The sequence below is a fragment of the Chelonoidis abingdonii genome, chromosome 9 (assembly GCF_003597395.2).
Source record: "Chelonoidis abingdonii isolate Lonesome George chromosome 9, CheloAbing_2.0, whole genome shotgun sequence".
NCBI classification, from domain to species: domain Eukaryota; kingdom Metazoa; phylum Chordata; order Testudines; family Testudinidae; genus Chelonoidis; species Chelonoidis abingdonii.
In genome coordinates, this window is record NC_133777.1 from 10,272,837 (window position 1) to 10,300,119 (window position 27,283).

Here is a 27,283-nt window from a genome sequence, read left to right on the forward strand (position 1 = left end):
TACTACATAGTGAAGTCAACAGAGATTTTTCTCCTCCTTGATAAAACACGTAAAATGTTATTTTAAAAATAAAATAATAGTATTTAAATCCCTCCCCCCTTTGTTTAAAAACAACAAAATGAACAAGCAGTCAATAACATAAATGTCTCCTGGTGAAGCCTCTGAAACTTGGAAACGCTGGAAACCCCCAAACTCTGCCTGAAACTGTTGCTCTTGAAACTTTTTATTTTTCAGTATAGGTTGCAGTGTCCATTCATCCTCTCCTTTCTCCTCTCTGGCTGGCGTGGGTTGTGGACAGGAAAAGGCTAGTGCCTTGTGCTGGGAAAGGAGTAGTACTGTAACGGGTGTTTGCCATCGCAGCAAAGGGGTACAGATTGTGCAGACTCTGAGCCCTGGTGATGCAGGCAGACTCATAAGAGGCAGGGAGGCAATCTGATACTTTCACCTGAAGCTGTAGTCTGTGGTTGTGCTGCTGCTGGGCTGCCCAATGCCTTTCTGGTTTAGAGGTTGGAGTTTGCTTGCAGTGTGCACCTCCGGGTTCTGCTTCCACCTGCGTCCAGAAGCCTTTGCAAGCAGTCCCTGTACTGCGGAGCAGAGGGTGCTCTTGGTTGGTTTTTTTCTTACCTTTTGCAGATTAATAGAGTCTGGTTTCCTGTCAGGTTTTTGCATTTTCCTTCTCCGCCCCTCCCAGCCTATGACACACTTTTTCTTTCTTTCTGTCTTGCTACTTGCTCGTTCTGACACTGGTGCACTTGCATCCTGTATTCCAGAGCCCTCTTCTCCCTAGACTCTTGGCTACCTGCAGAGCTGTGGCCTTTGCCATTCCCTTCCATCACAGCAGATGCAGAGGACGGTTCACCTCTCTAGGGTTCCTGCAGAGGGATATTTACAAGTGCATGGAGATGACCTAGTGAATTTCACCCAGCAGCAGGACAGCAAGTGAGCCTGGTCACTCATGAGTGCCCAAGGTAAGAACAACAGCCACCTGCCAGACCAACTCCACACCACTGTCGGCTGGGATGGCACTTGGTTCTGATCACTGCAGTTTCCAGTTTCACTCCTCCCCCCCTCGGAGGAGACTTCTTTAATAGTCTTTCTGCTAGCTCCTTTCTCGCCCTCAGCAGGTCTAGCTCTACTTTGCATGCACAGATCTATGAAGCCCAGGTTGCATTCATAGGTGCAAGCACATACCAAAATATTTTCAGGGATCCGGAGGAAGAATTGGGGGGCAGGGAAGAGGGAAGGAGATTGATTGATTGACCAGGGCTGGTGCTAGGGAAGTTTCTCTTCTCACCCACAGTACAGTCCATCCCACCCTTTTCTGTAAAACTCATTTGAGGATTTGTGCTTCCTCTAAGTAATAAAACCACTTTGAATGTTTTCTTGCTTTACAGCTGTACTTCTCATTTCTTCCATTCTGTGTTCTTTGACCCTGATATATCTTCTATTATCTTTTCTGCCATCTTTTAACATCTGTTTTCCATCCAGCATAATATCTTTATTGTATGACAACTGTTCCTATTTTTCTTTTCATCCTCCTCCATCATCTTCCTCTTTTTTTAGCCTGTACAGTGGGCTGAATCTCTTTCCCCAAGTTATTAATTTCTCTCCCTTCTCCCTCCATTACTTTGTTTTTTTCTGTCCTGTTCTCCTTTCCCATCTCTCTGTTCTTCCCTCCTCTAGTCTCTCTCCACTTCCTCTCCCCAAAATCTCTCTCACATGTTGGGCTGCCTGCTCTTGCTTTACCCCAGAATTACCCTTGCATACACATGCTGTCTCCCTTTGCATCTGTCCACACTTGGAGGATTTGTTTCAAATGCTCCCCAACCCGCGTAAAATCCCTCCATCTCTCTTTCTCAATCACACACACACACACACACACACACACGCCTATGCACGTTTCTTCCATCTCTCACTAATACACAACAAACAGCCTCACCCTTCCCCACACTAACTGTTTGTCACACCAGAGCCTCCTTGCATCTCCCTTTATCCACACATAGCTTCCTCTCCATGCACATTTGGACATATATATAGGCTCCTCTGAAAAGGAGCCATTCTCTCCCGCTGCAAGGGTTCTCCTCTTCCTACAGTTTCTCTCTCTCTACCCCCCCCCCCAGTTTTTATGTCCTCCATTGCTCCCCAAGTTCTGGCCCAGCCCTTCCCCTTGTATCCCTGTCTCTCCCAGGTTTCTTCCTGCTCCCCCCATGTTCCTATTGTCTCTTCTTCCCCAGTTTTGCCATATTGGACCGGAGCCTACCTGGGGGATCCTGTTCTCTGCTGCCTCCCTGCCTTTGGATCCCCCCAGTGGTGCCTGCAGGAAATTTGGAGGCAGTACTGCAATATCTGTGCTTTCCCTTTCCATTGCAGGCTATAGGAGCAGAGCAGTGGGAATGGGCAGAGAAAGGGAATGGTTTGGTCAAAATGTCCTTGGAGAATGGTCAAGAATCACAGAATGAGATAGGTGCTTCAAAAGCTGGACAAGGAACTTAATTGAAATAGAGAAAACAATTACACTGTTCCCTCTGCCTGACTGCAGAGCTTCTGCTCAGGACCAGGTTGTCCTGTTGATTGTCTTGGATTATCAAATCCCAAAGATGTAGACTCCGATAAGTGTGTGTCTCTCCATTAAGACTATGGTGTGATTGCTACCAGAACCTCACAACAATTCAGCAGAGGTTAGAAAGAGCTGAAGAGGCTATCTGTTTCTTCTGTACTGAGAATTTTGATCCGTCTCAAACATGTAGGATATTGGGGTAATAGGGTGATATTGTGTCCTGGTTTAAGTTTGGATACCTTTTGGACTGGATTGTGACACTTAAAAGGAAGGCCTGAGACTTAGATTTGACATCTCTCAGCCTCACTTTCTTAAACCAGGGCCATTTAAGATGAAGATTTACTTCCAGGACTGGCAGTGTTGTTCTGATTTCAGATTTCTCAGTAAAGCAAGGAAATTGCCCCATATCCCAGCACAACTAACAAGGGGTCTTTGTGTTCTGGAATTCTTCTAGCAATCCGTCCTGCTCTTTCAGATGGTCTTTCCCCATGTGGATTGGGTAGGGCGAGGGAAGGCCTGCAAATAGCATGCTTGATATGTGACAGCATCCCAAGAGTTAGCCATCTCTGGCCTTTTGTCTGTGACCATTCATTCCTGAATGCTGAAACAACAGCATTCTAATTTTTCTGTCACTGTTGACTTGCGGGCCAATTGAGAAGTAGAATTTCTACAAATCGAGAATATTATCACAGGCTCCCACATAGTCGATTGCTTTTCTTCCGCCAGCTCTCGTGCTATTATTTCTCATGGTGTTGGCTAGTTTTGTGGGCATGAAAAGTACTTTGAGTCAGGGGCACTGGGGGGTGATTAGTGCCCCCACAGTGAAAATATTGGGGGTGTGGATCTATCTTTCTGCCCCCCAATGTTTTCCACCCCCACACTATCTCATGGAGACAAGAGGGGGACCAGAAGGAAGGGCTGGAGTGGCCATCAAGGTGCGCAAGATCAGGCTGGCCACCAGGGAGCAGGTAGGACTCCCCAGCTCAGCCTGGGCCTATCTTTCAGACAGTAGCCGCTGTGGATCCTGGTGGAGATGTGCAGCGTGGGGGAGGGGCAGGAACACATGCATCAGATGCTGGGGTGGGGGACAGGACAGGGCACCAGCATCTGAGCAGGGTGGCAGGGGGCCAGTAACTAAAAGGTGTGTGTGGGAACTCAGGGGGCACTGGGCACCAACCACAGAGGAACAGCCACAGGCACTACTAAGAAGCCTCTTCCCAGGCTGGAGCCAGGTCCCTGCCCTTCCCCAGTCTTAATAGCTCCCCTTGCTCCTCCTTCTATCCCTCCACTGTCCCATTCACAGGGCGCTCCCCCACCACTCGCTTTCAGTTACACCATTTTAGTCATTCTGCATGATTCCACCTTGTGTTGTAGGTTCTTTTGTGTGCTGGACCCCACACCTGACATTTTGTGAGGCCCTGGCATGTCTCGTATACCTTTTCATTATGTCATCCTGCAAGGATTGTGGGACTACAGTACAATTGCCATAGGTAATCAGACCTTCCGTTTCACAGAGTTTCCCTCTCACTGCACCACGCTGCAGGCTGGGACACCTGATAATAACTGGCCTTTGAAAATCTCCCCCCACGGCAACAATGTCTTGGCTCTTGTTCAGTTCATAGCCCCTAGGTTTACCCCAGTCTGCTCCAATATAGGTCTAAAGGTTAACACCACTTTGCCTTCCCTTCCACTGGACTGTGAACAGTTACTCCAGAATGGAGAATCGGGACATCGGTCTTTGACTCCAAGACATTTTCATGTTGCTATCTCCAGTAAGAGATGGCCCTGACTAAGTGAATAACAAACCTTATAACGTGTGTGGAAACAGTACAGTCTCCATCCATGCACCTCTGTCAATTTATCACCATTCTGATTTCCAGCAACTAAATTTGCACTCTTCATTGAACAAACTCTCCCAACAAATTTAACTTTAGTGATCAAAAGCTGTTGCCTGTTTAGAGCCAAGGGAAAGCAGCAGCAATTCAGACCACTTACAAAAATGAGGGTTTTAGACAGTTTTTCTCTGATTCTTCATTTTGCTCTTTGGGGAAATTATGTCTCCCATTAAAAAGCCAATAACAGTTTTTTAAACACTTAGGGCAGGTCTAGACTTCACATGCTGCATCGGTGCAGCTGCACTGCGATAGCACTTGAATGAAGACGCTGTATGCCGATGGGAGAGAGCTCGCCCATTGGCACAGTTCATCTGCCTCCCCGAGAGGCAGTAGCTGTATTGACAGAAGACGTTTATTACGTCACTCTGGGGTGACATAGTTATACTGATTCAGATCTGTAGTGTAGACCAGACCTTTTTTTCTCTGAATTATGTGTAAATTCATCCCTTTGGAGCCTCATGTTTTATGGGACGAGCTTCCAAGGCATTATATGAAATCTTCAAGAGTCTGCCAGCCCCCTCTGCAGACAATCTCCAATGCTGCAAAAACAGCAAACCTGTGCTATTTCCAATGTACTGTTTGTAATAAAAAACTGTCTTGAATGTTTGCTTTAACAGACTTTTAGCATATTTTGAGCCCAATCCTGACTCCTTATGCAACCCAAACTCCTTGGGTGTGCAAGGAATGTAAGATCAAGCCCTTTATTGGTTTTAACATAAACCGTGGGCCAAATTCTCCATGATTTTCCCAGTGCAACTCTATTAATGTAAGTAGGCTTGCCACAGTGTAACAGAGAGGAGAATTTCACCCCCAGAATTTAATGCTCCATGCTCCAATGTCAAGAGTTTTGATGAATTTATGAAAACACATCAGAAACTGACAAAAAGTGTTTCCGTAAATCAAACAGTTACTAGAAAGATACTCGGGTCAGCTTTTAATAAAGTTCTCCATTTGAATTTTCCCTGGCAATCATCCCTGTTTGCCCTGCACGCCAGCTGTAAACATTTGTTTTGATACATGCAGGAGCCTTCACAGATGACCACTTTCCAACTGGAAAACATTGACTATTAAAAATCTGAACAAACTTGTAAATAATGGAGTGACCAAGAACAAACTAACTCCATTTATAAAGGCTACCACAAGTCTATTTTTGCTCTGGTTCAAACTGGTGTGTGAAATGTGGACATTTCCTCTGGTTTTGGGCACTCCTGGTGAAGCCACAACGTTCGCTAGGGTTGCATGGTCATAAATGAGAGTGGTAGTTGGACCATTACATCTCTCTTAGTAAATAACATCCATGTTGATGCACAGCAGTCAACACCATGGGACCTGATCTTTCACCACTGAAATTATTATTTAATATTTGTATTATTATAGCATTAGAAGTTATGGTGGATTATAGTCTGTTAAAAAAAATTAAAAACACATTTTTATCGTTGTTATTTACATATTTTTTCTTTTAAAAAATAAACCTGTTTAAAATGAAACATGAATTTAATACAAAATATATTTGTGACATTGCACTCTATATGATTTCTTGAAAATATGCTAATGAGTGTGAATGTAGTGCAACTGGAATATGCTTCGTGCAAAAGGTCTCTTGTAAGGTATCATTACAAAGCTTATAATCCACTGAGTGTGGTTATTCTATTTGTATAAATGTATCACTCTTTTATCAGAAACTAGAAATATGAAATATAACTCTGAGGTCCTATTGTAGTTATGCAAAGTGTGGGCCACTAATGGTAGTTTGGAATCTTGATGGCTCCCATCAACCAGGACAATTGACTGTGGATGGCTCTGTTTGTTTGCAGGCCTTCCTGTGAGTCAGACTGGGAGGAATGAGGGCTTGGAGTTTTACAGTGACATGTGATCATGTCACCTGAACCGAAATCCATCTTTAAACTGGTGCTTTTCCATTTAGAAGGGGAGGTGGGGACCCAGAGTCAAAAGATTCCTGCTTTGTGCCAAAGCCATATGAGGGGGTGGAACAGAACAAAGGGGACTGCAATCATAATAAATCCCCTAGCTACCACCTGAGCTGGAACAAGGGCTGTACCAGGGGAAATGATTGTGTTCAGACTAGGAAGGCATCCAGTCTGTGATAGAAGCTTACTGAAAAATCTCTGAGGGTGAGATTTTATCTGTATTCTTCTTTATTACTGTATTAGGCATAGACTTGCATGTTTTATTTTATTTTGCTTGGTATTTCACTTTGTTCTGTCTGTTGTTACTTGGAACCACTTAAATCCTACTTTTTGTATTTAATAAAAATCACTTTTTACTTATTAATTAACCCAGAGTATGTATTAATACCTGGGGGAGCAAACAGCCATGCATCTCTCTCTATCAGTGTTATAGAGGGTAAACAATTTATGAGTCTACCCTGTATAAGCTTTATACAGGGTAAAATGGATTTATTTGGGGTTTGGACCCAATTGGGAGCTGGGCATCTGAGTGCTGAAGACAGGAGCACTTCTTAAGCTGTTTTCAGTGAAGCCTGCAGCTGTCGGGGGATGTGGTTCAGACCGGGGTCTGTGTTTACAGCAGGCAAGCATGTCTGGCTCAAACAAAGCACTGTTCTGGAGTCCCAAGCTGGCAAGGAGAACAGGCTTGGGGTAGTCCAAGCACATCAGTTGGCAGTTCCCAAGGGGTTTTCTGTGATCCAGCCCCGTCACAATGTTAAGGGTTAAATTTATTATAATCTCTTAAAACATTTAAATAAAAAATAAATATGCTGAATCCAGGAGCCTTTATCAAGAACTTTGAGTTTAAAGGCTGCTTTTCTATATTAAGAAAGATCTTTTCCCTCTAATTCTAACTTTTGAGGTCAAGCTTTATAAATGCGGCACAATAATAGTAATTAAGCAATATACAATTCTCCATTTTCTAACATAGTAAAGATGTACAGTTCATAAGAATCTGAAAATATGAAACTATATAATTGCTTAAATAGATATATAGTTATAGTGTACTGTCCTAGATAGCAAAAAGATGTACCAAATCTAGTATAAATGCTCTAGTTAGTTGTAAATCAATATGTTTTAATGGTTATATCAGCCCATGAGAATGCGCCTTTCTTTTGAAAAATAACTGAAGTGCAAATGGAAATCAGTTATTTAAATCAAGGCTTTACATTTGGTTATTTAAATCAGCCATCCACCCTGCTAGGAGCCCCAGTCTTGGACCAGGACTCCATTGTGCTAGGTGCTGTATGTACGCAGAACAAAAAGCCCCTGCCCAAAGACCTTCCAATCTAGTCACTTGGGGCTTGACTACACTGGCACTTTACAGCGCTGCAACTTTCGTGCTCAGGGGTGTGAAAAAACACGCCCCTGAGCGCTGCAAGATGCAGCGCTGTAAAGTGTCAGTGTAATCAGGGCGGCAGCGCTGGGAGCGTGGCTCCCAGCGCTGCACGCTACACCCATAAGGGATGTGGTTTACAAGCAGCGCTGGGAGAGAGCTCTGCGGCTCTGACTACACTCACACTTCAAAGCGCTGCCGTGGCAGCGCTCCCGCAGCGCTGCCGGGGCAGCGCTTTGAAATTTCTAATGTAGCCATACCCTAAGAGTGAGATCCTGGCCTCACTGAAGTCAGTGGGAGTTTTGCCATTGATGTCAGAGGAGCCAAGATTTCACCCTTAGGAGCTTTGCCCACTGACTTCTGCAGAAGCTGGATTGGGCTCATAGAATGCTGCCCTCCTTGCTGAGGCTACAATGCCTCTATTGTACAATGCCTATACTTTTGAAAAAGGAAAAAAGAAAAAGAATAAGTTTATTTTCAGTACAGATGGATTTTTACAAGTGTGCACGTCAAACAGCCTCCATCTCCCCCACCCCAACATTTCCTCAGAAATGCTGCCTTCACCCTCCTGTCTGGGTCAGTAGTTTTAATGGAGGTGAATATTTTCAGGAGAGTAACCATTCTGCATGTGATTTGTTCAAGGGCTCAGGAGTTATAATGGTTGCTGTAAGATTTATATGATTGCTATCTGTGGCACAGATCCAACAAGGTAATAAAAAGTGTGTCTGTTCTAGCTTCCTCAGCCACTTTTTTCTCTCCTCCTGCTCCCCCTCACTTTTACCCCTTGCAGACAAAAAGGGAAAACAACGTCAGTCTATTTACATTGCAGCTTTGACAGACCTGGGTTATACCCATTTCACATATGACGTGTCCTAAATGTAGTCGGTGAATTACTTCTTTCTGGAGGATTGTCACAATGGCTTCAGTTAAAGTTACAAGTGGTTTTCAGATTTTATTTTAAATCTAGACCTCTCTTCCCCTCCACATTCTCCTGCCAAATATTTGGATTCCAGAAGAGACTAAATTTAGTGAGGCCATATCCTGCCATCAGTCCACATGCAAAACTATCTATTGAAATCAGTGGGGAGTTTTGCATTTAAAATCACTGGCAGATAGGGCTTTTACATTTTTATACAAAAAACCCTAGTACATTTTGCAAAGCTCAAGAAAGTAAAGAACGAATAGCACTATTAACAGCTGGGCATAATGTATGTAGTTCCTGTGCAAGTGTAGCAGAGGGGTAGTTCTTGTAAAAGCCCCACTAGGCCTCAACTGCTGTATGTAGCATTGCTTTCCAATGTTATCAGCTGCGATGAGTCTGTGTAGCAACTCAACAGGAAAGAGGAATGTGTCAAACATCCCTGGAAGTCTCTCAGAAATGCCAAATTAAATGTAAATATACATAGTTCTGTATAAATTACTAGAGGCTTAGTACTTGTTTCTTCAGTGACTGAATCTCTGTGTAAAGTAAATAGGTATAGTGGTGACAGATGCTTGGATTCTGATGTCTAAAGTCTGTTTTGGCATAGTCAGATATACTTTCTCTTTGCACGAATATCATGCTATTCTGTGAGCCCTCTTAAATAGTATCATTTTAAAGTAAATTGGGTAAAATTGTGAGAAAATTCATAAGCATGAAGCAAAAAGAACAGGAGTACTTGTGGCACCTTAGAGACTAACAAATTTATTTGAGCATAAGCTTTCGTGGGCTACAGCCCACTTCTTCGGATGCATAGAATGGAACACACAGAAAGAAGATATTTATGCATACAGAGAACATGAAAAGGTGGAAGTAGCCATGCCAACTGTAAGCACGAAGGTTCCTTATCAATGTTAGAAAAACAGTCTTTGGACCTGATCCAAATCTCATTGAAGTCAGTGGGAAGATTCCCATTGACCTCTGTGGGCACTGGATTGGGTCCCTTCGTTGGTGATTAAGTTTTCCTCATTAATGTAGATAAAATAGAATATTTTCTATGTGAATGCCGGAATAGGCTATATGGTGGTAGTATGTACATGGATGCCATTAGCAATTAACAGATTGTTTCCCTTTTGTTTTGTGAGTATGTGTGTATGTGGACATATGTTTATAAACTAATTCTGAAAAAGTTATATGTGATACATAAAATACTTCTACATAATGATCATTGTAACAAATATTAGTATGTGCAATGCTAGATTGGTTAATGGCTATTGGTTTGTTTAATGGGTTTCCGGATATTGTTTCTACACCTAAACAGAAGAGCGATTTCTATAAAGATTAAAAATAACAGTGAACAAACTCTTAAAATATTTCCCTCTGAATCCTGAGCATAAGTAAACAGGGAAAACACCTGAAGTCGCTTTACTCTCTGTGTGTGTGTTTTAAACAGGATTATTTACTTTCTTCTTGCAGCACTCTATGGGTTCTTCCAAAACTCTACAACTGCACCTTAGTCCGGAACAAGAACGAACTCTTCCATTCCAGACCTCGGTCCCACACTTCAGCTTCTATTTATTGGCTTCTCCTGAACAAAGAATTGCAGTTCCATCAATCTCTAGTGGCTTTGTAGTATACCCAAACATCCACTTTGTTGAGATTATCAAACTCATTTCACTGGTGACCTGAGAGAGTTGTGCTTCTTTTTGCAGCCTTTACTATGAAAGATGTTGATGCAATGTGAAAAGCAAAGTATTTAAACTCCTGTCTCAAGTCAGAAAGGGTGTACTTTTTTTTTTCTTCTACTTTGATTGTTAGAAGAAATAAAGGAGCCTTATGTTTCCTGTAGGGCTGGAAACACTGAATCAGTTTCTTTTTACCTGAAACTCTATGGTCAGAAGGGTGGAAGGGACTTCTGAGACATCTCCATGTGGAGTGTTGTTGTACATGCTGGTGTTTGTATGACTCCCCTGTGCTTACTGGGGCTAGTGACAGTAGGAGCCTCCTGGTTAAATGCTGCTGACAGTTATGGACACGCAATGTCAGTGAATTCAGGGGTGTTGCACAGGTGTGAGAATATGTTGGCCTTTTGTATACATTACTGTTGAGGATAGATTGAACTCTCCACTTCAAGAAAGCAATCAGAAAATTATATTTGTTGCTGAAGGGCTGGGCAGAAATGCTGGTAATTTTAACCATCACTTTGGGGGCTGGCAAGTTGTCAGAAAGGTTCTCACCTTTTTTCTATAATGTAGAAGCCGCAATGACTCAATGTTGCATCATCATGACGTTGATGCTAAGTCACAATCTGATAGTGTGTCAGCCTGAAGCTATTTTACCAGGGACAACATCAGAAAAAGTTGCATTTGAGCCTGTTAAATTACAGGTGTTACTGACTTTATATGGCATCCTTGGGCCTACATTTGAAACATTGGCTATTGGAGGCAAGCAAGGGGCAGAATTCCATTTTGGATAAAAGTTGACAAATCATAAACATTCTTTGTTTCTCTTTCTTTTTCCGATATCTAGGTTTCACCTGCCTGAATTTCATATATAGCTGAACTTTGTTTTTAATGGGCCCATTATTGATTTGTGAGAAGAAGAAAAAGTTGAATTTGTGAATACTGATACAATCACAGAAACGTAGGGCTAGGAGTCGTCACATCCAGTCCCCTGTGCTGAGGCAGGACCAAGTGAACCTAGACCATCCCTGACAGGTGTTCGTTCAACTCGTGTTTAAAAACCTCCAATGATGGGGATTCCACAACCTCCTTTGGAAGCCTATTTCAGAACTTAACTGCCTTCAGAGTTACAAAGTTTTCCCTAATATTTAACCTAAATCTCCCTTTCTGCAGATTAAGCCCATTACTTCTTGTCCTACCTTAGTGGACATGGAGAACAATTGATTACCATCCTCTTTCTAACAGCCCTTAACATACTGGAAGACTGTTATCAGGTCCTCGTCTTCCCCCTCACCTCCCGTCATCTTTTCCCAAGACTAAAAATGCCCAGTTTTTTAAACTGTTCCTCAGAGCTCAGGTTCTCTAAATCTTTTATCATTTTTGCTGCTCTCCTCTGGACTCTCCACGTCTTTCCTGAAGTGTGGTGCCCAGTATTGGACATAGTGCTCCAGCTGAGGCCACCTGGTGCCTGGCCTTGGCACTGGTGCTCCAGCTATGTACCAGTGCTGAGTAGAGCAAGACAATTACCTCTCGTCTCTTACCTATGACACTACTGGTAATGCATCCCAGAATGATATTAGCCTGACACCTGTATCACATTGTTGACTTTTATTCAACTTATGATCCAGTATAACCCCAGATCCTTTTCAACAGTATTCCCCATTCTGTAGTTGTGCATTTTGATTTCTCCTTCCTAAGTAAAGTTGTTTGCATTTGTCACCTTTGTCCAGCTTGTCCTCGTCCTTCTCTCCACGAACGCAAGTCGACGCCACTGCCCTAATTAGCTGTTTGCCGCTCAGCCTCCCTAGCCAGGTTTTAACCCTCTGAGGCCAATGCGGGGCAGGTGCCCCGTCACATTGCTGTAATTTCTGCTGTGTCCTTTGCCAGTATTACACAGTCATCAGCAAAGGGAAGATGCATTAACTCTTCATCAGTTCTAGTTCCTTCTTCCCAGTTCAGTTTCTTGAACAGTGACTCCAATACTGCTGCAAACAACTTCAGTGAGATTATGTCGCCTTGTCTGACTTCTCTGCTTATAGTAATAATGCAGGGGACATTAAATAATGTTATTTCTGTCAAGCAATTGTAGTTAATTTCTTCCAGCAGGTCAATGTATCTCGGGTTGATTCCGATTTCATTGAGCGCGTTGAGTACAGCATTGATCTCTACTGAGTCGAATGTCTTTTTATAGTTGATAAATGCAATACACAATGGTACTTTGTATTCCTTGCATTTTTCAATGAGCTGCCGAACTGAGTGGATGTGATCAATTTTCAAATACCCTGAGCGGAAACCAGCTTGTTCTCTGCTTTTGTGCATTTCAAGATCCCACTTAATCCAATTGAGTATGATGCGGGTGAAGACTTTATACACTTGTGAGAGGACTGTAATCGGACAGTTGTTGCACATTTCTTTTGAATCGCTTTTCTTCATCAATAGTATTGTTTTTGATTTCTTCCATGCATATAGAAGACACTTTGCACTTGTCTTTACTGAATTTCATCTTGTTGAATTCAGACCAATTCTCAAATTTGTCAAGGTCATTTTGAATTCTAATCCTGTCTTCCAAAGTGTTTGCAATCCTTCCCCTCTCCCTCTCTCCCTGTTTAGTGTCCTCTGAAAATTTTATAAAGCATACTCTTACCGATATCTGAAGTTGCCAGATTTAATTTGAATTTTCCCAAGGTCTTCTCAGCACTGATATAGAAGATGTTTTGCTGGTTAAGATCGGGGTATATTGGCAGATTACTGCAGAGCATGTATCCTAGAAATGAGTGTCCTCTAATCAGCTTTTTTATGATTATGAATGTTATTTGGGATAAAAAATTCAAAAGCATCTAAGTTATAAGCCTGGTGTTTCCTAGACATTGCCTCTTTTTTGATCCTCCATCCTCTGTCTAGGAGGATTTTTCAAATAACAGGCAGTGTCCAGGACTTTTCAGAGCCAGATGCTGCAGCTCAGAAAGAGCCCCAATTGGTCTGCTTCCAGATGGGTCCCTTCCCTGCACTGACAGCTGATTGGGCCATTCCTCTGCAGCCACAGCTGCCGAATCCGGCCCACCCAGACCCTGGCTCCTAGCCCTGGGGAGTGGGCTCACAGAGAGGCACTAATTGACAGCTGTTGCTGCATCTGGACTTGTACCAGCTCCCCTGTCACCATGACAGGGAGCGACGCTGTCCCGCCCCACCTCCAGTGAGTACTCCTGCTGCAGGTATCACCTCCAGCTCCCCCAAATGTACCCTCCTCTAGATCCCCGCCTCCCCTCCCCCGCAGTGTCCTCTTTTTGGAGATCTGAAATATGGTAACCCTAAAGTCCTGTTTATTTTAATGAGAATCCCAATGGGAGTTAAGCAACTAACATTTTGAAAATGGGATTTAGATTTCTAAATCACTCAAGTGCTTTTGAAAATTTTACCCTTTGTTTCTTCTAAAATAAAAACCCCTCTGAAAAGACAAAACAAATTAACAACCAAAAGTTGAAGTTGTGACAGATGAGTTTAAAAAAAAATCCAAAGGAAATTCATAGTTAATAGTGATATTGCAATCTTAACTCACCACATTATATCACGGTATTGTAAGGATGTCAAACACTGATTAAGTCGCATAACGTGTTTGCTGTAGTGCCCAGACATTAAAGAACAAATTGAGAATGGAGTGTCAGGTGTAATTGTCCATTTTCCCATTTTATTGGCTTGTGTCACATCCCTAACATTACTTTAAATGTAGCTTTGTGTATCTTTGAGTTTCCCCTTATTTTCCCAATGGCTAGTAATATTTTGTGTTGTAGTTTTCCTCTCTTTTATGTGCCATGTTTTCCATTACTGTCACCAGCCCTGCTAGGATGTCCTTGGAGAGGAGCCTTAATGGAGCTGTCCCTGTAAAAGAAATTCAATGTGATTGAGCTGCAGCAAAGAATCAAAATCCAAATATCTGAAAGGGATGAATAATAACTAGGTATTAAAGCATATTGGTTATTTATTACTGGCAGAAGGCAGGGAAACATTAGCATGTAAAAAGCTTCATATTAATCACTGCTGGTGAGTAGAAACCTAAAAAGTCACCTCTATCTTTGCTAACTCCATTTTCATTATTCCTGGTGTGTTATCACTCTTCCAGTCCTCTCTCCCCCAACGTCCACAGCTGATAAGAAATAATTCTGAACAGGCAGGCTACAGAAACAGACAGGGTTAATTACAGGAAATAGAAGTAGCCGGGATGCCAAAATAGGGCAGGTGGTTTCTTTATTTTTCACCTGCTCAGATCCAGCTTCAGCTATGGTCTGCAGGGAGGAGGGTGAGAATAGAACTCAGAAACTGAGCTGTTGTTCACTGTTCTTCATCAGGGTATAAACAGGGGCTGCAATCTCAGCTGAGGAAAAAATCTGTGATGAGAAATGGAGGGCAGTGCAGTGATTAGAGCAGGGCAGTTGGGTATGAGAATTCCTGGGTGCATTCCTGGCTCTGTCGCCAATTCAGAGTGTTCCTCTGTCTACCCACATGTAAAGTGCACATAATGATCCTTATGTGCCCCATGGAGGTGTTGTGAGAGTTAAATGATGTTTGTAAAGTGCTTTGATTTGATCTGAGAGGCTTTACCAGCAGTCAGGTACCAGCACCTGGCACTTTCCTGAGCCAGCATTACAAAGCTCTTTCTTTTCCAAACAAACATCAGAGATGTAAACTCCCTGCCTTTAGGCCATACTGAGGACAAGAAGATCCTGTTTCACCTGGAAAATCCTCAGCAGCCCCAAGCCACCTCTTTAGGAGTTCCACACTGGGTGGAATGCTGCTCATTCTTAGCCACTGTTTTCCATTACTGACCAGAAGAACTGCCTTTGGGTATGTCACATTGGTAGGCAAACTGTTTGTATGCAACCTCATGCTGGCATCTTTCAGGATTTTAAGACCTGCCCTGAAGTCTCAGCAATGAAGCCAGAAGAATTAAATAGTAACCAGGGCCAATGCTGTTAAGGCCCATCTACTTTAGAAAATATTAGCCAGACAAAGTAGGTGAGGTAATATCTTTGATTGGACCAGCTTCTGTTTGTGAGAGAGAGAGACAAGCTTTTGACTCTGTCTCTTGCACCAACAGAAGTTAGCCCAATAAAAGATATTACCTCAGCCACCTCGTCTCTCTCGTATCCTGGGACCAACATGGTTACAAAAACATTGCATACAACAATGAGAAAAGATTGTCATTTACAGCACTAGTTCAAGTACCAGCAGTACTCTTGCCCACCCACAGAATTGCTCCAAATGCTTCCAAAATAGTCCAGAAATCATTTCACTTGCACTAGCCCGGGCAGCTCCTGTGAACATTTCCATCCACACCAATTCATTCCCAACCATTTTGCTGCTAGAATAGGTGGGAAGTGCAGGTTTTGTGGTTGCACTAGTTCAGGCAGCTCTCCCAGTGTTCTCCCACAGTGCTTCCCTGCTTTTCAGTGATGACTCTGTACAGGATTGTTTGGGTTTTTTTGGAAACTTGTGATCCTCAGCCAGGTCAAAAAGGACCTGTGCATCTTTGCTCTGAACTTACCTCAGGCAGCTGTGGCTGTGTGGTTGTGCAGGAACCTGGCACACTCCTTCCCCCTTACACTCAGACTGATACACAGACCCAGTTGCAAGAACTTCTGTCTCCTGCTGCTCAGAAGCCGCATCAGAGGAGCTGGCGCAACAACACACGTACACACACTCCCAGGAACAAGCCCCTTGCTCTTAGCGTATGTCTTCACTGCAGCCAACCCATGTCAGCTGGCTCAGGCGATTGCAGTGTAGACATTCAGGCTCAGGCTGGGGCCCGAGTTCTGGAACCCTACCTCTTCACACAACATCCTTTCCTTCTGGAGCTAAGAGAGCTAGAAACATGGTAAGCCCTGAGGCAAGGGTGCACAGCCCACAAATGCCTGGATGTGGGCTGAAGACTCCTTTGAGGGACACTAGGTTTCTGTATATTTTGAAAGACTCTGGTAAGTCCCCCAGTGCTCCTCTTCTGTTGTTCTTTTGCACTTTGTATGTTGCTGTTTCACACTGGAGCAATTGCTACCATAAGGAAAGAGAATCCTTCCCAAGAAAGAAAAATGTGGCACAACAGCCTTAAAAGAGCTGAAGTTCTGGCAGGGAAAAGCAGGAGTTAAACTGGCTGCTGCATAGCAGTTGTGTTTTATGCTTGCCTGTCACCTCGGTCTCATTTTCTATGGTGGCTTCGTTAGCAGTGAGCTGCTAATTAAATTTCATATTTATGATGAGAAAATAAAATCATTTAAAAAGTCATTTCAATTTTTATTTTTATTTTTTTTGCATTTTGGCTCAGGCAGCTGAGTCAGCAGTAGAGAGTTTGCAAGGATGAAACTTCCCAGCTTTCACAAGGAGGATAAAAAGAACAAATAATGATGAAAGGAGAGTCTAATCTAAAACCCCATGTAGTTATTACACTATATTCATTTTTGAATACAAGAAAACAATTCTGTTTGCTCTTCTCAGAAAGCAATGTTACTGAGGAGATGTGAAAGAAGCTTTTTGATTTTTTTTGAAGGGTTCAAGGTGTAAATACTAATCTAACTCTCAAAAGGTTGTTTGTGATGGGAGATAATATGCTGAAAAAGACTTTAGACTGGTCCATTGACAGTGATTACTACCATATACTCTCCAGTAGAATGTCTATTTCTTGGATTCCCAAGGATTAAATATTACCATGCATAAGCATTGATTTATGGTGCCAAGTCTCTTCCTCTTGGAATTTGTAGTTTTTCTGTAGTAGTGGAGAGTTTATACAGCGTCATAAAACCAGAACTATAAACTACTACTCCAAGCAAGCTTTGTGTGCAAGAAGTGCTCTATAGCCGCATCCTATTCAAGCAAAGCTAACATCTGAAGAAGGCTTTAAGGGACAGATTTTCAAGTGCTCAGCATCTATAACTGAACTGAGATTTTCAAAGAGCTCAGCCAATTTAGGCACCTAAATAAAGGCCAGATTATCTGAAGGGCTTAGTACCCATTAGCTCCCTCCCATTGTGACACATAGGACCAGATTTTCTCACCATCTGGGCTAGGTCTTTCAAAAGTCGAGCTGTGATATTTCCCGAAGGCATTTAGGGTTGTGAGGCACTCCCCACCACCACCTGCCAATAGCATGAGGAACTCTTGTCTGTGCCTACCAGGAGTCAGCTCCCCAACTCCACCAGCAGCACAAGCATTCCCCCCCAGACATGTGCAGGCCCCACATTCCCCCTGCGGGTTAGCGATCAGCACACTCCAACCTCTGAGCCCTCTGAGCATCTGCCTTGGAGTGTCCAGCACCTGTTCCACTGAACACTCTCAGTATTCACAGATGAGCTGCTCCCAAAGAAGCATTGTGCACCAGTTTACCAGTTTTCCTTCAGATCACTGTTCTGTTTAACACACAACACCTAAATATGGTTGAAGTGAAAACAAGTAAGAGTTTATTTAACAAAGCTTAGAGATCTGAGACGTAGCAAGTCAAAGTATTGGAAACAAAAGGTTACATGTAAAATAACATGATACACAAGACTGAATTACCCATATACTCTCCTGTCTGGTGAAGTTTAGTCCATCTAAAGTATTTGCTGCATTTTCCAGCCAAGACTTAAACTGTAAGTCACACAATGATTAGCCAGAGAGAGAAACGTCTACTACGCTCTGCCTAGGGTTACCAGATAGCAACTGTGAAAAAATGGGAGGGGAATGGGAACCTAACTTGGTTCAGTTATAGATGGGGGAGGTAATAGGAGCCTATATAGGAAAAAGTACCAAAAAACGTGACTGTCCCTTTAAAAACGGAACATATGGTTGCCTCACCCTTGCCTGATGCAAACCTGCTTGTCATCTTCTGGGGAGCTGTCTTATAACTCACATACCTTAAAAATATTGTTTTTAGTGTAGACACAGAGCTGCTTAAATATCCATACATACATCTTGCAATGATTAAGATGACCAGTATGTTACTAGCTGTTGGTAGAGACCTCAGATCCCACCCTTTGGTGCACTATTTTGTAGACGTCAGTCCCTGGCGATCCCTGTAAACTCCTATGCATCCCTGATGTCCTCTGCCAGTTGACACCAAGGGGTCCGTGGGTCACCCCTGCCATTATTTTGCTGCTTACATGGCAGGTGAGCTATTTGCAAAATATGACCTTGATTGTGGGTTCTGTGCTTGTTGAAAGAAAATAAAAAATCTATTTCTAAGGCTCTTGAGTACAGCTGACAGCTGAAAGAATTCAGTCCTCAAATGTGGGAATTATTTACCCATTCTCATAGTACAGGAAAAAGGTGACCACCGATGGATCTCAGAGGCAACGTGTTTATTGAAAGTGATTAACGCTTTTGCATAAAACATAATTAACCATTGTTAGTGGGTGATATGAAATAGCAAGGTGTATAACTTGTACCCGCAATCTCTGCAATTCCACTAGCTAGAAGAAACATGGGTAAGGATTGTTGTTCCTCATGTTTCAGGAGAGAAACCAAATACAAAAGGGGAAATTTTCAAAGGCCCAAACGATACTCTGGTACCTAATTTCCATTGACTTTCAGTGGGATTTAGGTGTCTGCACTTGGTGCCTTTAAAAAAATGTCTCCCTAAATGCCTGGGATTGGGATTCTTCCACCCTCCCATCATATTTTTAGAGTATTGTCCAGAAAGGGTGTTTTACTGGTACTGGACACTCTCAGAAACAGGATATCCATGTTTGATGGAGCACTGTTCTGATCTGATCTGGCAGTTCCTAACTGCTCCTTTCCCATGCTGAAAGAGGGGAATTCAATCAATAGTACTCCTTCATCCTGGGTTTCCCCATTCTGCTCCCCATGATGACCACTTCTCTTAGGAGAAGATGGTGGTTAGATTTCTGACTTGTTTAGTTCTTGGCTTCTCCATTCTTCACCAGTGATGAATTGAACCAACTGGCCTCTTCTGTGGCGAAAGTGAAATTCCGTCTCATGCTATGTTTCGCTAGTCCTGCTGGGAACAACTTTTCCATACTGAAGTTTGTACGTCATCTTATTCTCCTTGGCTGAAGCAATGGGTACAGTTTCAGGGTAAAGCAGCACAAAGGTATTTGTTTAACTAAATACTGTTTGCACAGCACGAACAGTAATGTTTGATGGTTGAACCTGTTCTAGAAGTCCTGCATATTGCTATTATTCCTTTTCCCTGGCAGTGCGATAATGATTAATGGAGAACGTTACTTACAGGAACAAAGTACAGTCCCACCTGTAGAGGAGTCAGAAGTTTATTATGGTGGGGCTCATCATGCTGCTGCCCTAATAGGCTGTCTCAGGGGAACATTCTCCCAGGCTGGGAATGATCTTGTGCATTCCATCCTTGTTTTCCCCACCCTTTTACTGATGCACATGTTGCTGCAGAAGCACCTCTGTTGTAATGTCTGCGGAAGAGAAGGCTGTTTTCAAGTAATACTCCTCTCCCCCATCACATCCAGAGCAGAGCTCTCTATCACCATGAGACACTTCCTCTTCGATTTTCCTCTACAGAGGTGTCATGTTTTAAAGTCACCCACAGCCTCTGTTCAGAAGAAATGGGGAAGTGAGGCAGCCCCCAACACCTCGCCCCCTGCTATATATAGACACAGCATTTCTGAGAGAGGATGGTGGGTGTACGCTTCCGGAGCTATGTCACACAGTCCCGCTGCAGCAGCAAGTGAAGAGGCAGGACACAGAGCAAGAGGAAGGAGAGGGGATCAGAGGGGGTAACGAGGGGAAGCCAGTTTTACTAGATGAAACTTATTTAAAAGGTTCAGCCACTTCTGTATGAAAGGCACAGCTTTCTAACCAACAGAACAGTAGGTAGCCTGCCAGGAGCTGCTTCTCACTCGTAGTAGGACTTTGTACTTCCTCAGCAGTGTTGCATTTTATCTGTTGGGTAATTTTCCTTCCCAAGTGACATCCAAATTTCTACATGTGCTTTGTGCTCTGCTGGTGGGGAAGAGCTCACAGCACTATACTTCCAGCTTTAAGCCAGGGGTACCACAAAGGGAGTCTTAGGAACGTTGGTACTGCCCATCCAGAGGCATTTCCAAGGAGCTTTATGACTGAGAATGGAGCCTATCACCAGTTGAGTAAGTACGTTCCCCCAGAGGCTAGCACACTCTCTGCTAAGTTGTAGTGCAGTAGCATGTCCCATCATTTGACCCACTGATTCTGGCTTGGAAAGACACCTGATGCCTGTGTTATGTGTGGCATTTACTTCATTCTTCAGGCAGATCTGAGAAAGAAAGGTGTGAGCAACTGGACTAGTAAATTGGATGGTGCACCAAAGAGTGGTCTTTACATTACCACTGTTGGCATTTCAAAGCCATAATTACAGGGAGATACAAAATTGAATAAGTAGGTAGGTGAATACTATATATCTGAGGTTCAAGAAGTAGTACACAGATGTTAACAGTCATTGGCCTTAGGATGCTGAGCAGGTTTTGGGATGACAGACTCAGTGGTAAATAGTTAGCTGGTAAACATACAAATAATTGATTCTATATAGAGAGCTAGGTGTGAAATCATTATACCTGTGTATAGTGCACTTGAGATGTTTGAAATAGCTGTCATATTCCCATGAAAGGCCCGAATTGTTGTATTGTGATATTTTATTTTAGTGGTGAGGTTTCGTGTCTTGTATTGTCTTATGTGTTCGGAGTAGTAGGTCTGCTAAGATCCATCTGTCTTCTGAAACTGTCAGTCAGCTTGTTACTTGTTCATGTCTCATATTTCTTGTATTTTGTCTAGCCACAGTATAGAACTCTCATTTGTGAGCAGGAGTGTGACAGTACATTCCTAACAGTATCGTGATATTGGATCTCATACAGTCTTTTGAGTAAAGTATTATTCATGAATTTATCTGGGCCAAGATGAAGACTGTGGAATTACATGAATGTAACAGATGAAAATTTTGGCCTTTCTGCTCATTGGAATGTCACATGAGTTTGTGATCATTTCTTGCTGAATTTGGACACTTCCTGGTAAAAGAGACAATCTGGTCCTGACTCTGAGACATTCCATGTCATGAACTGGTTGTTTGGAAATGACAGAATACTGTACATTCAACAAGAATCCCATTGACCTCACTGGATGAGAGAAACATTGCAAGTTTGAATTTTGTGGACGCATTTTCTAAGCCATGTAACACATGGGTTTACAATAAGCCAAAACTTAAGTAAATAACACCTGTGATAATTTTATATGGTACAATTACATTTCATTCTCTCTTAATATTTATCTATTTGTACTCATAAAAGGGAGCTGCTAATAGCACTAAGGAGAACCAGCTATAATGCATGCAAGGGCAGTGGGAGCTTTTGCTAATGTGGGAATGAACCTCTATCCCAATCTTGGTTCCCACGCAGCAGTCAGTTCAACTTAATCATGACCCAAGGCTCACGTACCACAGTCATGTGCTCGTTTTATGATGGAGACGAATACACACACAGATATATACGATAAGTAAGGCAACGATTTTGTCATGGCGACCTCTGTGACTTGAGCCTGTGGCGCCTGGGAGCTGCAGAGTCCTCCCCATAGCCCATGGCGGTTGGAAACTGTGGTGGGCCCAAGCTCCCAGCCGCAGTGGACGGTGGGGGTGCCCCACAACTCCCAACTGCTGCGGGGATACCCTGCAACTCGCAGCTGCTGCGGGGGGGCAGGGGTGCCCCACAACTTCTAGCCACTATAGGAGATGGGGGTGCCCCGTAGCTCCTGGCTGCCATGGACAGTGGGGCCCCTGGGAGCTCCCAGCCACTGCAGGCGGGTGCCATGCAGGTCCCCATGGGGTGGCGGGGGTGCCCCAGATCTTCAAGCCACCAGAAGCCACTGGGGTGCCCCAAGCTGGGAGCCATGGGCAGTGGGGTGACTCCACAGCTCCAAGCTGGGGACCTCTGGGATGGTGTGGGGACCCTGCAGCTCCCCATTTTGTGATGCATATTTTTAGTAAAAGTCACAGATATGTGACAGGCTTCTGTGAATTTTTCTTTATTGCCCATGACCTGTCCGTGATTTTTACTGAAAATATGTGTGACAAAATCTTAGCCTTAACAATAAGACCTAAGCTAAGATCACCAGACTCATTTGCACTGATGGCCAAAGTGAATTTTGAACCCAGATCTCCTGAGTTGAAAGGCTGGCGACGTGACCTTCCTGTACCTAGCATCTTGTCATCCTCTTCCTCTTGACTTGTAACTCTTCCTCCTCTTAGCCTAGTTGGAATCCAGATGCCAGTTGTAAAAACAGACTGTTCATCACCACTAAAAACAAGTGTGAAGCCTGGCAATGGGCTTTCCTTAATCTCAACAACATTCCCTAGATCAAGTATCTCATGAGCTATGTACTACCCAATGACAACAGCTTCTTTTTATACCTCTGCGTTCCCCACACACGAGTAAAGAGAGTGTCTGTGTCAGCAGCTAAATGCTGCATTCAGACAAAAAAATCCAGTCTTTAAACATGTTTGTATTACAATATCACCCTCATTGTCATTGTCCTCATCATCATGCACAGTAGAGTGGAGGACGTGTAAATTAAAGTACTTACTAAGTGTCAAGCTTTCATATCTCTGCTTGCTGCTTCTCAAATCCTTTTAAATGCATGCACTAAATTCCTGTGGTAAATTATTAAAATTATTGTGCCATTAACTTGATTTGCATGCTCTGAACTAACACTAATCTTTAGCATGCCAAGATCTGGCTCTGGACCTCCCAATCTTACACTCCCTGTATCTCCCCAGTTGCTTCTCACCTCATACTACAACCCTTCTTTCTTTCATCCCTGTTTCTCGTGTCTCCTCTTTGTTTGTCTCTGCATTCCCCTCTCTCTCACCTTTCCTCCTTCTTCTTCCTCCCTTCTGTCTTTTCTTATCCCTGTTTCTCTTTTCTGTCTTTCTCCATCTCTCTATCCTCCTGTTTCCTGTCCTTCTGTTACAGGAGAGCTGTCACTAGAGGCACCGTTTTAAACAATGGAGGTATAAATGAAGCATTGAAATCCTACATTTTGGATGTTAGATTGGCACCTAATGTGTGTGTATAAAGCAGCTACATAAGCACCTAAGATGCCATGTTAAGATGCCCACATCTGTAAATTCAGATGTATGTCTTCAGACACTCCTGGGGAATACTGCACTTTAAAAATTCTGCACAAATTTTTAAAATTATGCAAAATTCTGAAAATTTTATTTGTCAAAATTTCAATATATAATCACACCAGTTTCAATTATTTTGGTAATTTATTTCAAAATACTGTCAGCAAGTATGTCTGTAACAATACAGACACACGCAAAAATTCCCCCAGGAGTAGAGAGTTAAAGAAACCCCTACAACAACCCAGTTCCTTTTTCTCTGTCCCCTTCGCCGCAGAGCCCAGCCAGGGAGCTAGACACTCACACTCCCTCCCTGCTAGAGCGGCTCTCCCAGCCCAGACACTCAACCTCCCACCCTGTCCAGCCATGCCCCCACCCCCGCCCCAGCCCAGATGCTCACGCACACCCCAGCCCAGCCATGGGCCCACCCCAGACACTCACACCCCACCCCCAGCCCAGACACTCTTATCCTTTATCCCCACAGAGGCCAAGAAGCCAGAGGGAGAAACAGCCTGATGCTGGGTTCCAGGCTGGCACGAATATTCCTGCACACTGCCCCGTCCATCCTTCAAGGTGTGCTGGGAACTGCAGCTGCTGGGAACCCTCCAGTTCCCCAGGCCTTGTCTTCTATTTGCGAGCTGGGCTCTGCACTGGACCTAATGGCAGCCAACATAGCTGCAGCCCATTTCTGCGGGGAAAAAAGGAAATTCTGTGCGCACATTAATTTCTGCAAAATTCTGCATTGTGCAGTAGAGCAGAATTCCCCCAGGAGTAACACTTGTCAAGTTGTCTGTCCTGATCACAGTGTTAATCATTCCGTTTTCTCTTAGTATGTATTTGGAAATGCCATGGATAACACTTTCAGAAGAGCCTACGTTAAATCCCACTTTCAAAAATGATGTAGACACTTAGGAGCCCAAGTCTCATTGTCTTAGGGCTGGTCTCCACTGAACATTTACATTGGTATAGCTATGTCCCGGGGTGTGAAAAATCCGCAGATCTAATCCTGGTGTAGACAGTACTAGGTCAATGGAAGAACTCTTCTGTCAGCCTAGCTATTGCGAGCTACAGCCTAGCCACCTCTCTGGGACATGGATTAACTACAGTGATAGGAGAACCCCTCTCAGCACTGTAGTGAGTGTGTACCTTGAAGCACTACAGTGGCACAGCTGCAGCTATGCTGGTGTAGCATTTTAAGTGCAGACATAGCCTCACAGCATTCAAAATGGGATGCAACTAGTGCTATGGTGGTGGGCGGGATATAAGTATCTGCATAGAAGAGAATACACACAGAAAGGGTGGCAGAAAAGCCTAAGTGTCGCTACCACGGTGTTTGCGAAGGAGGGTTTTTTCCATTTTCTGTGTTTTTATTATGGGTAATAGATGTTGTGCAGGCAAATCTGATTGGATGCTGCCTGTCTGGGCTATCACAATCTGTTGTGGGTTTTGTTATTCAGACAAAATTAGTCATTTTCCTTCCTGTATGAGAACTTGATAAGAACTCTGAAGGGCTAACGCTAACGGACTTGAGGAATGCACAATAGGTTTGCCCTGGACCTCAGATATCTTACCATATGGCGAGAACTGCAGAAAACATGGATCTTAATCTTGTACCGGACTGAAGTCACTGCAATGGCATACTAAATATTATTGCACTGATTAGGAGAACACATGACCTCCACAGCAACATCTCATAGGACAAACCAGCATTCTCAGTAAAGGAGCAATTTGCCCTTCCACAAAATAGATTAAAGCTAGGGCTGGGAATCCCCATGCAACCTCAAGTAAAACTAAGTGGAATAAGCAAGAGTGTGGACTGTTCAGATATTAAGCAAGATTCTCCTGGCTTGCAGAACAATTGCCAGCATTCTGTCTTTGATGCATATCATCTTTTCTAGACTGTGCGGTGCAAAGCTGCTCCTGAGCACTACGCAATAATGATAACAATTGATCCTTGCTTCGCCATGCATGAGTCTTTCACTTTTGGTAGAATGGAGTTTTACGTGGTTCTATTATTAGTTGGGAAAGTAGAACCTTTTGGAGGTTCATTCCAGTTGTTCTTTCCTGTTTAGAACTCCTGACTAGGAACTAATCTCCAGGTATTTATTCCACTATTTTAATATTTTAATACAGGGACAACTTTGTAGATTTCTCCTTTTTATTCTCCTAGGTCTGAATCTCTTGAGGAAGTGATAATAAGTATGAAGAGTGAAGAGGAATTATTTCTCTCTCCTTTTGTCAGAAGTGAGTTGGGTTTGCTGGCACAGCATTCTGAACCACAGTTCAGGTCTTTGGTTTGGATTGTCTCTGCCTCTCTTCTCTGATGTGTACTGAAAATGATAGTTGGTTCCCTTGTGAGTCAAGAGGCAAACTGAATAATGGGTAACTCTCTTGTGAACTGCAAGTAAAATCAAGTGTTGTATGACCGTGCCTCTCAACTGTCCTCAGCGAGGACTGCGATAGGCTGGGCCTCTCCTTTGGATCACACTCAGGCAGTTTGAGTCTCTTCCACTTCCAGAGTCCTTTCCCCATTTGGGAACTTTACTCCAAACTCTCTGGCGCTATGGGGATCTCCTGCTTAAGGGGACATTCAGCCTCTGAGTTCCCTTATAAAAGGTCTGATTTGTGTATGACAGTCTGGCACAGATGGATCCGGGTCAGGGTTTACCTTCCACCCCTGCCCTGCAGTTATCAGGTTGTCCTGGATCTAGTAAGTCCTTTTAGGCAGCAGTGGCTTGTCAGCTGTTTCCCTCTCAGCTGCTCTGTTGCAAGAGTTAGCTACTTCTGAGACACAGCAGCTTTCCTCCTGGTTGCTACTTCTTCCTGTGGCAAGCTTTCTTTTTTAAGCTCACTTCCTTCAGCTGGAGCACGCTTTGCAGGTGTGCCAATTTGGTACCATTTGAGCCCAGAGAAGCTCGTTAGCCTTCTCCTGATTGGGATGGGGACATGCCTTATGACAAGGACCCAGCTTTACCTCACTGATCCCCTGAAAGTCTAGTAATGGTCTCTTTCCCACTGTAAGTTATTTGACTCACTAAGAGAAGCAGATAGAAGATATTTATGCTAATTGAAAACTATACTGTGTTTAAAACTTTCTATTCTATTTTTTATGGGTCCGTCATTTTATATCTTCTACATTTTGCTGATGCTGGGGCATTTTGCAAGCTGGTTGACTCTCTTATAGACAGAGAGAGGGAGTGCTGATTGAAATGGTTGTTTCAGTGTCCACCCAAACTATATAAAGCAGAAACGTAGCAATTTTCAACCCTGATTATCCAGCAATGCTCTCAGCCTCCTAGAAATACTTTGAGGATTTCAGAATCTGAAGTAATGATGCGTAGACTGCATAAACTGTCGGTCCTTCATCAGTTAAGACTGAGGCAATCACAACACGTCTTCCAATCTTCTCTCGCTCTGGCCATCCTTCTTCATGCTTGTCCATATCTCCTTGTTAGGAAATCATCCCACCCCTTTGGAGGCCGACCGCATGGCCGTTTCATTTCTAGCAGATACCACTCAGATATAGCTGCAGTTCATCTGTTGTCACTGAGTCGGGCCACATGTCCCACCCACTGCATTTTGCTGAGCCTGCTTTCAACGACGACATCTCAGACTCCAGACTGTAGTAATAATAATTAATACTTCCCTAATACCTACCATCCTGGGATTTCAAACTGCTTTGCAGTTACTAATGAATTCTGCCTTGTGATGTTGGTATTTATCGCTATCCTGATTATCAGTTGGAGAAATTGCAACACAAAGAGACTAAGGTTCAAATTTTCAAAAGCAGGCTCTGATTTTAAGGTTCTCTCCTTTAGGGTATCCATATTTAGA

The 27,283-nt window shown here is 43.4% G+C and overlaps 1 protein-coding gene across 1 annotated transcript in view; it reads left to right on the plus strand.

Moving 5' to 3' along the window:
- The first annotated feature begins 582 nt into the window (after nucleotides 1-582).
- CARD11 (caspase recruitment domain family member 11) overlaps nucleotides 583-27,283 on the plus strand; it is a 69,904-nt gene continuing 43,203 nt past the window's right edge. The window contains exon 1 of the mRNA XM_032767756.2: nucleotides 583-968. Within this exon, the coding sequence (XP_032623647.1) occupies nucleotides 956-968 (13 nt within the window). The 5' untranslated portion in view covers nucleotides 583-955. The remainder of the gene's footprint in view (nucleotides 969-27,283) is intronic.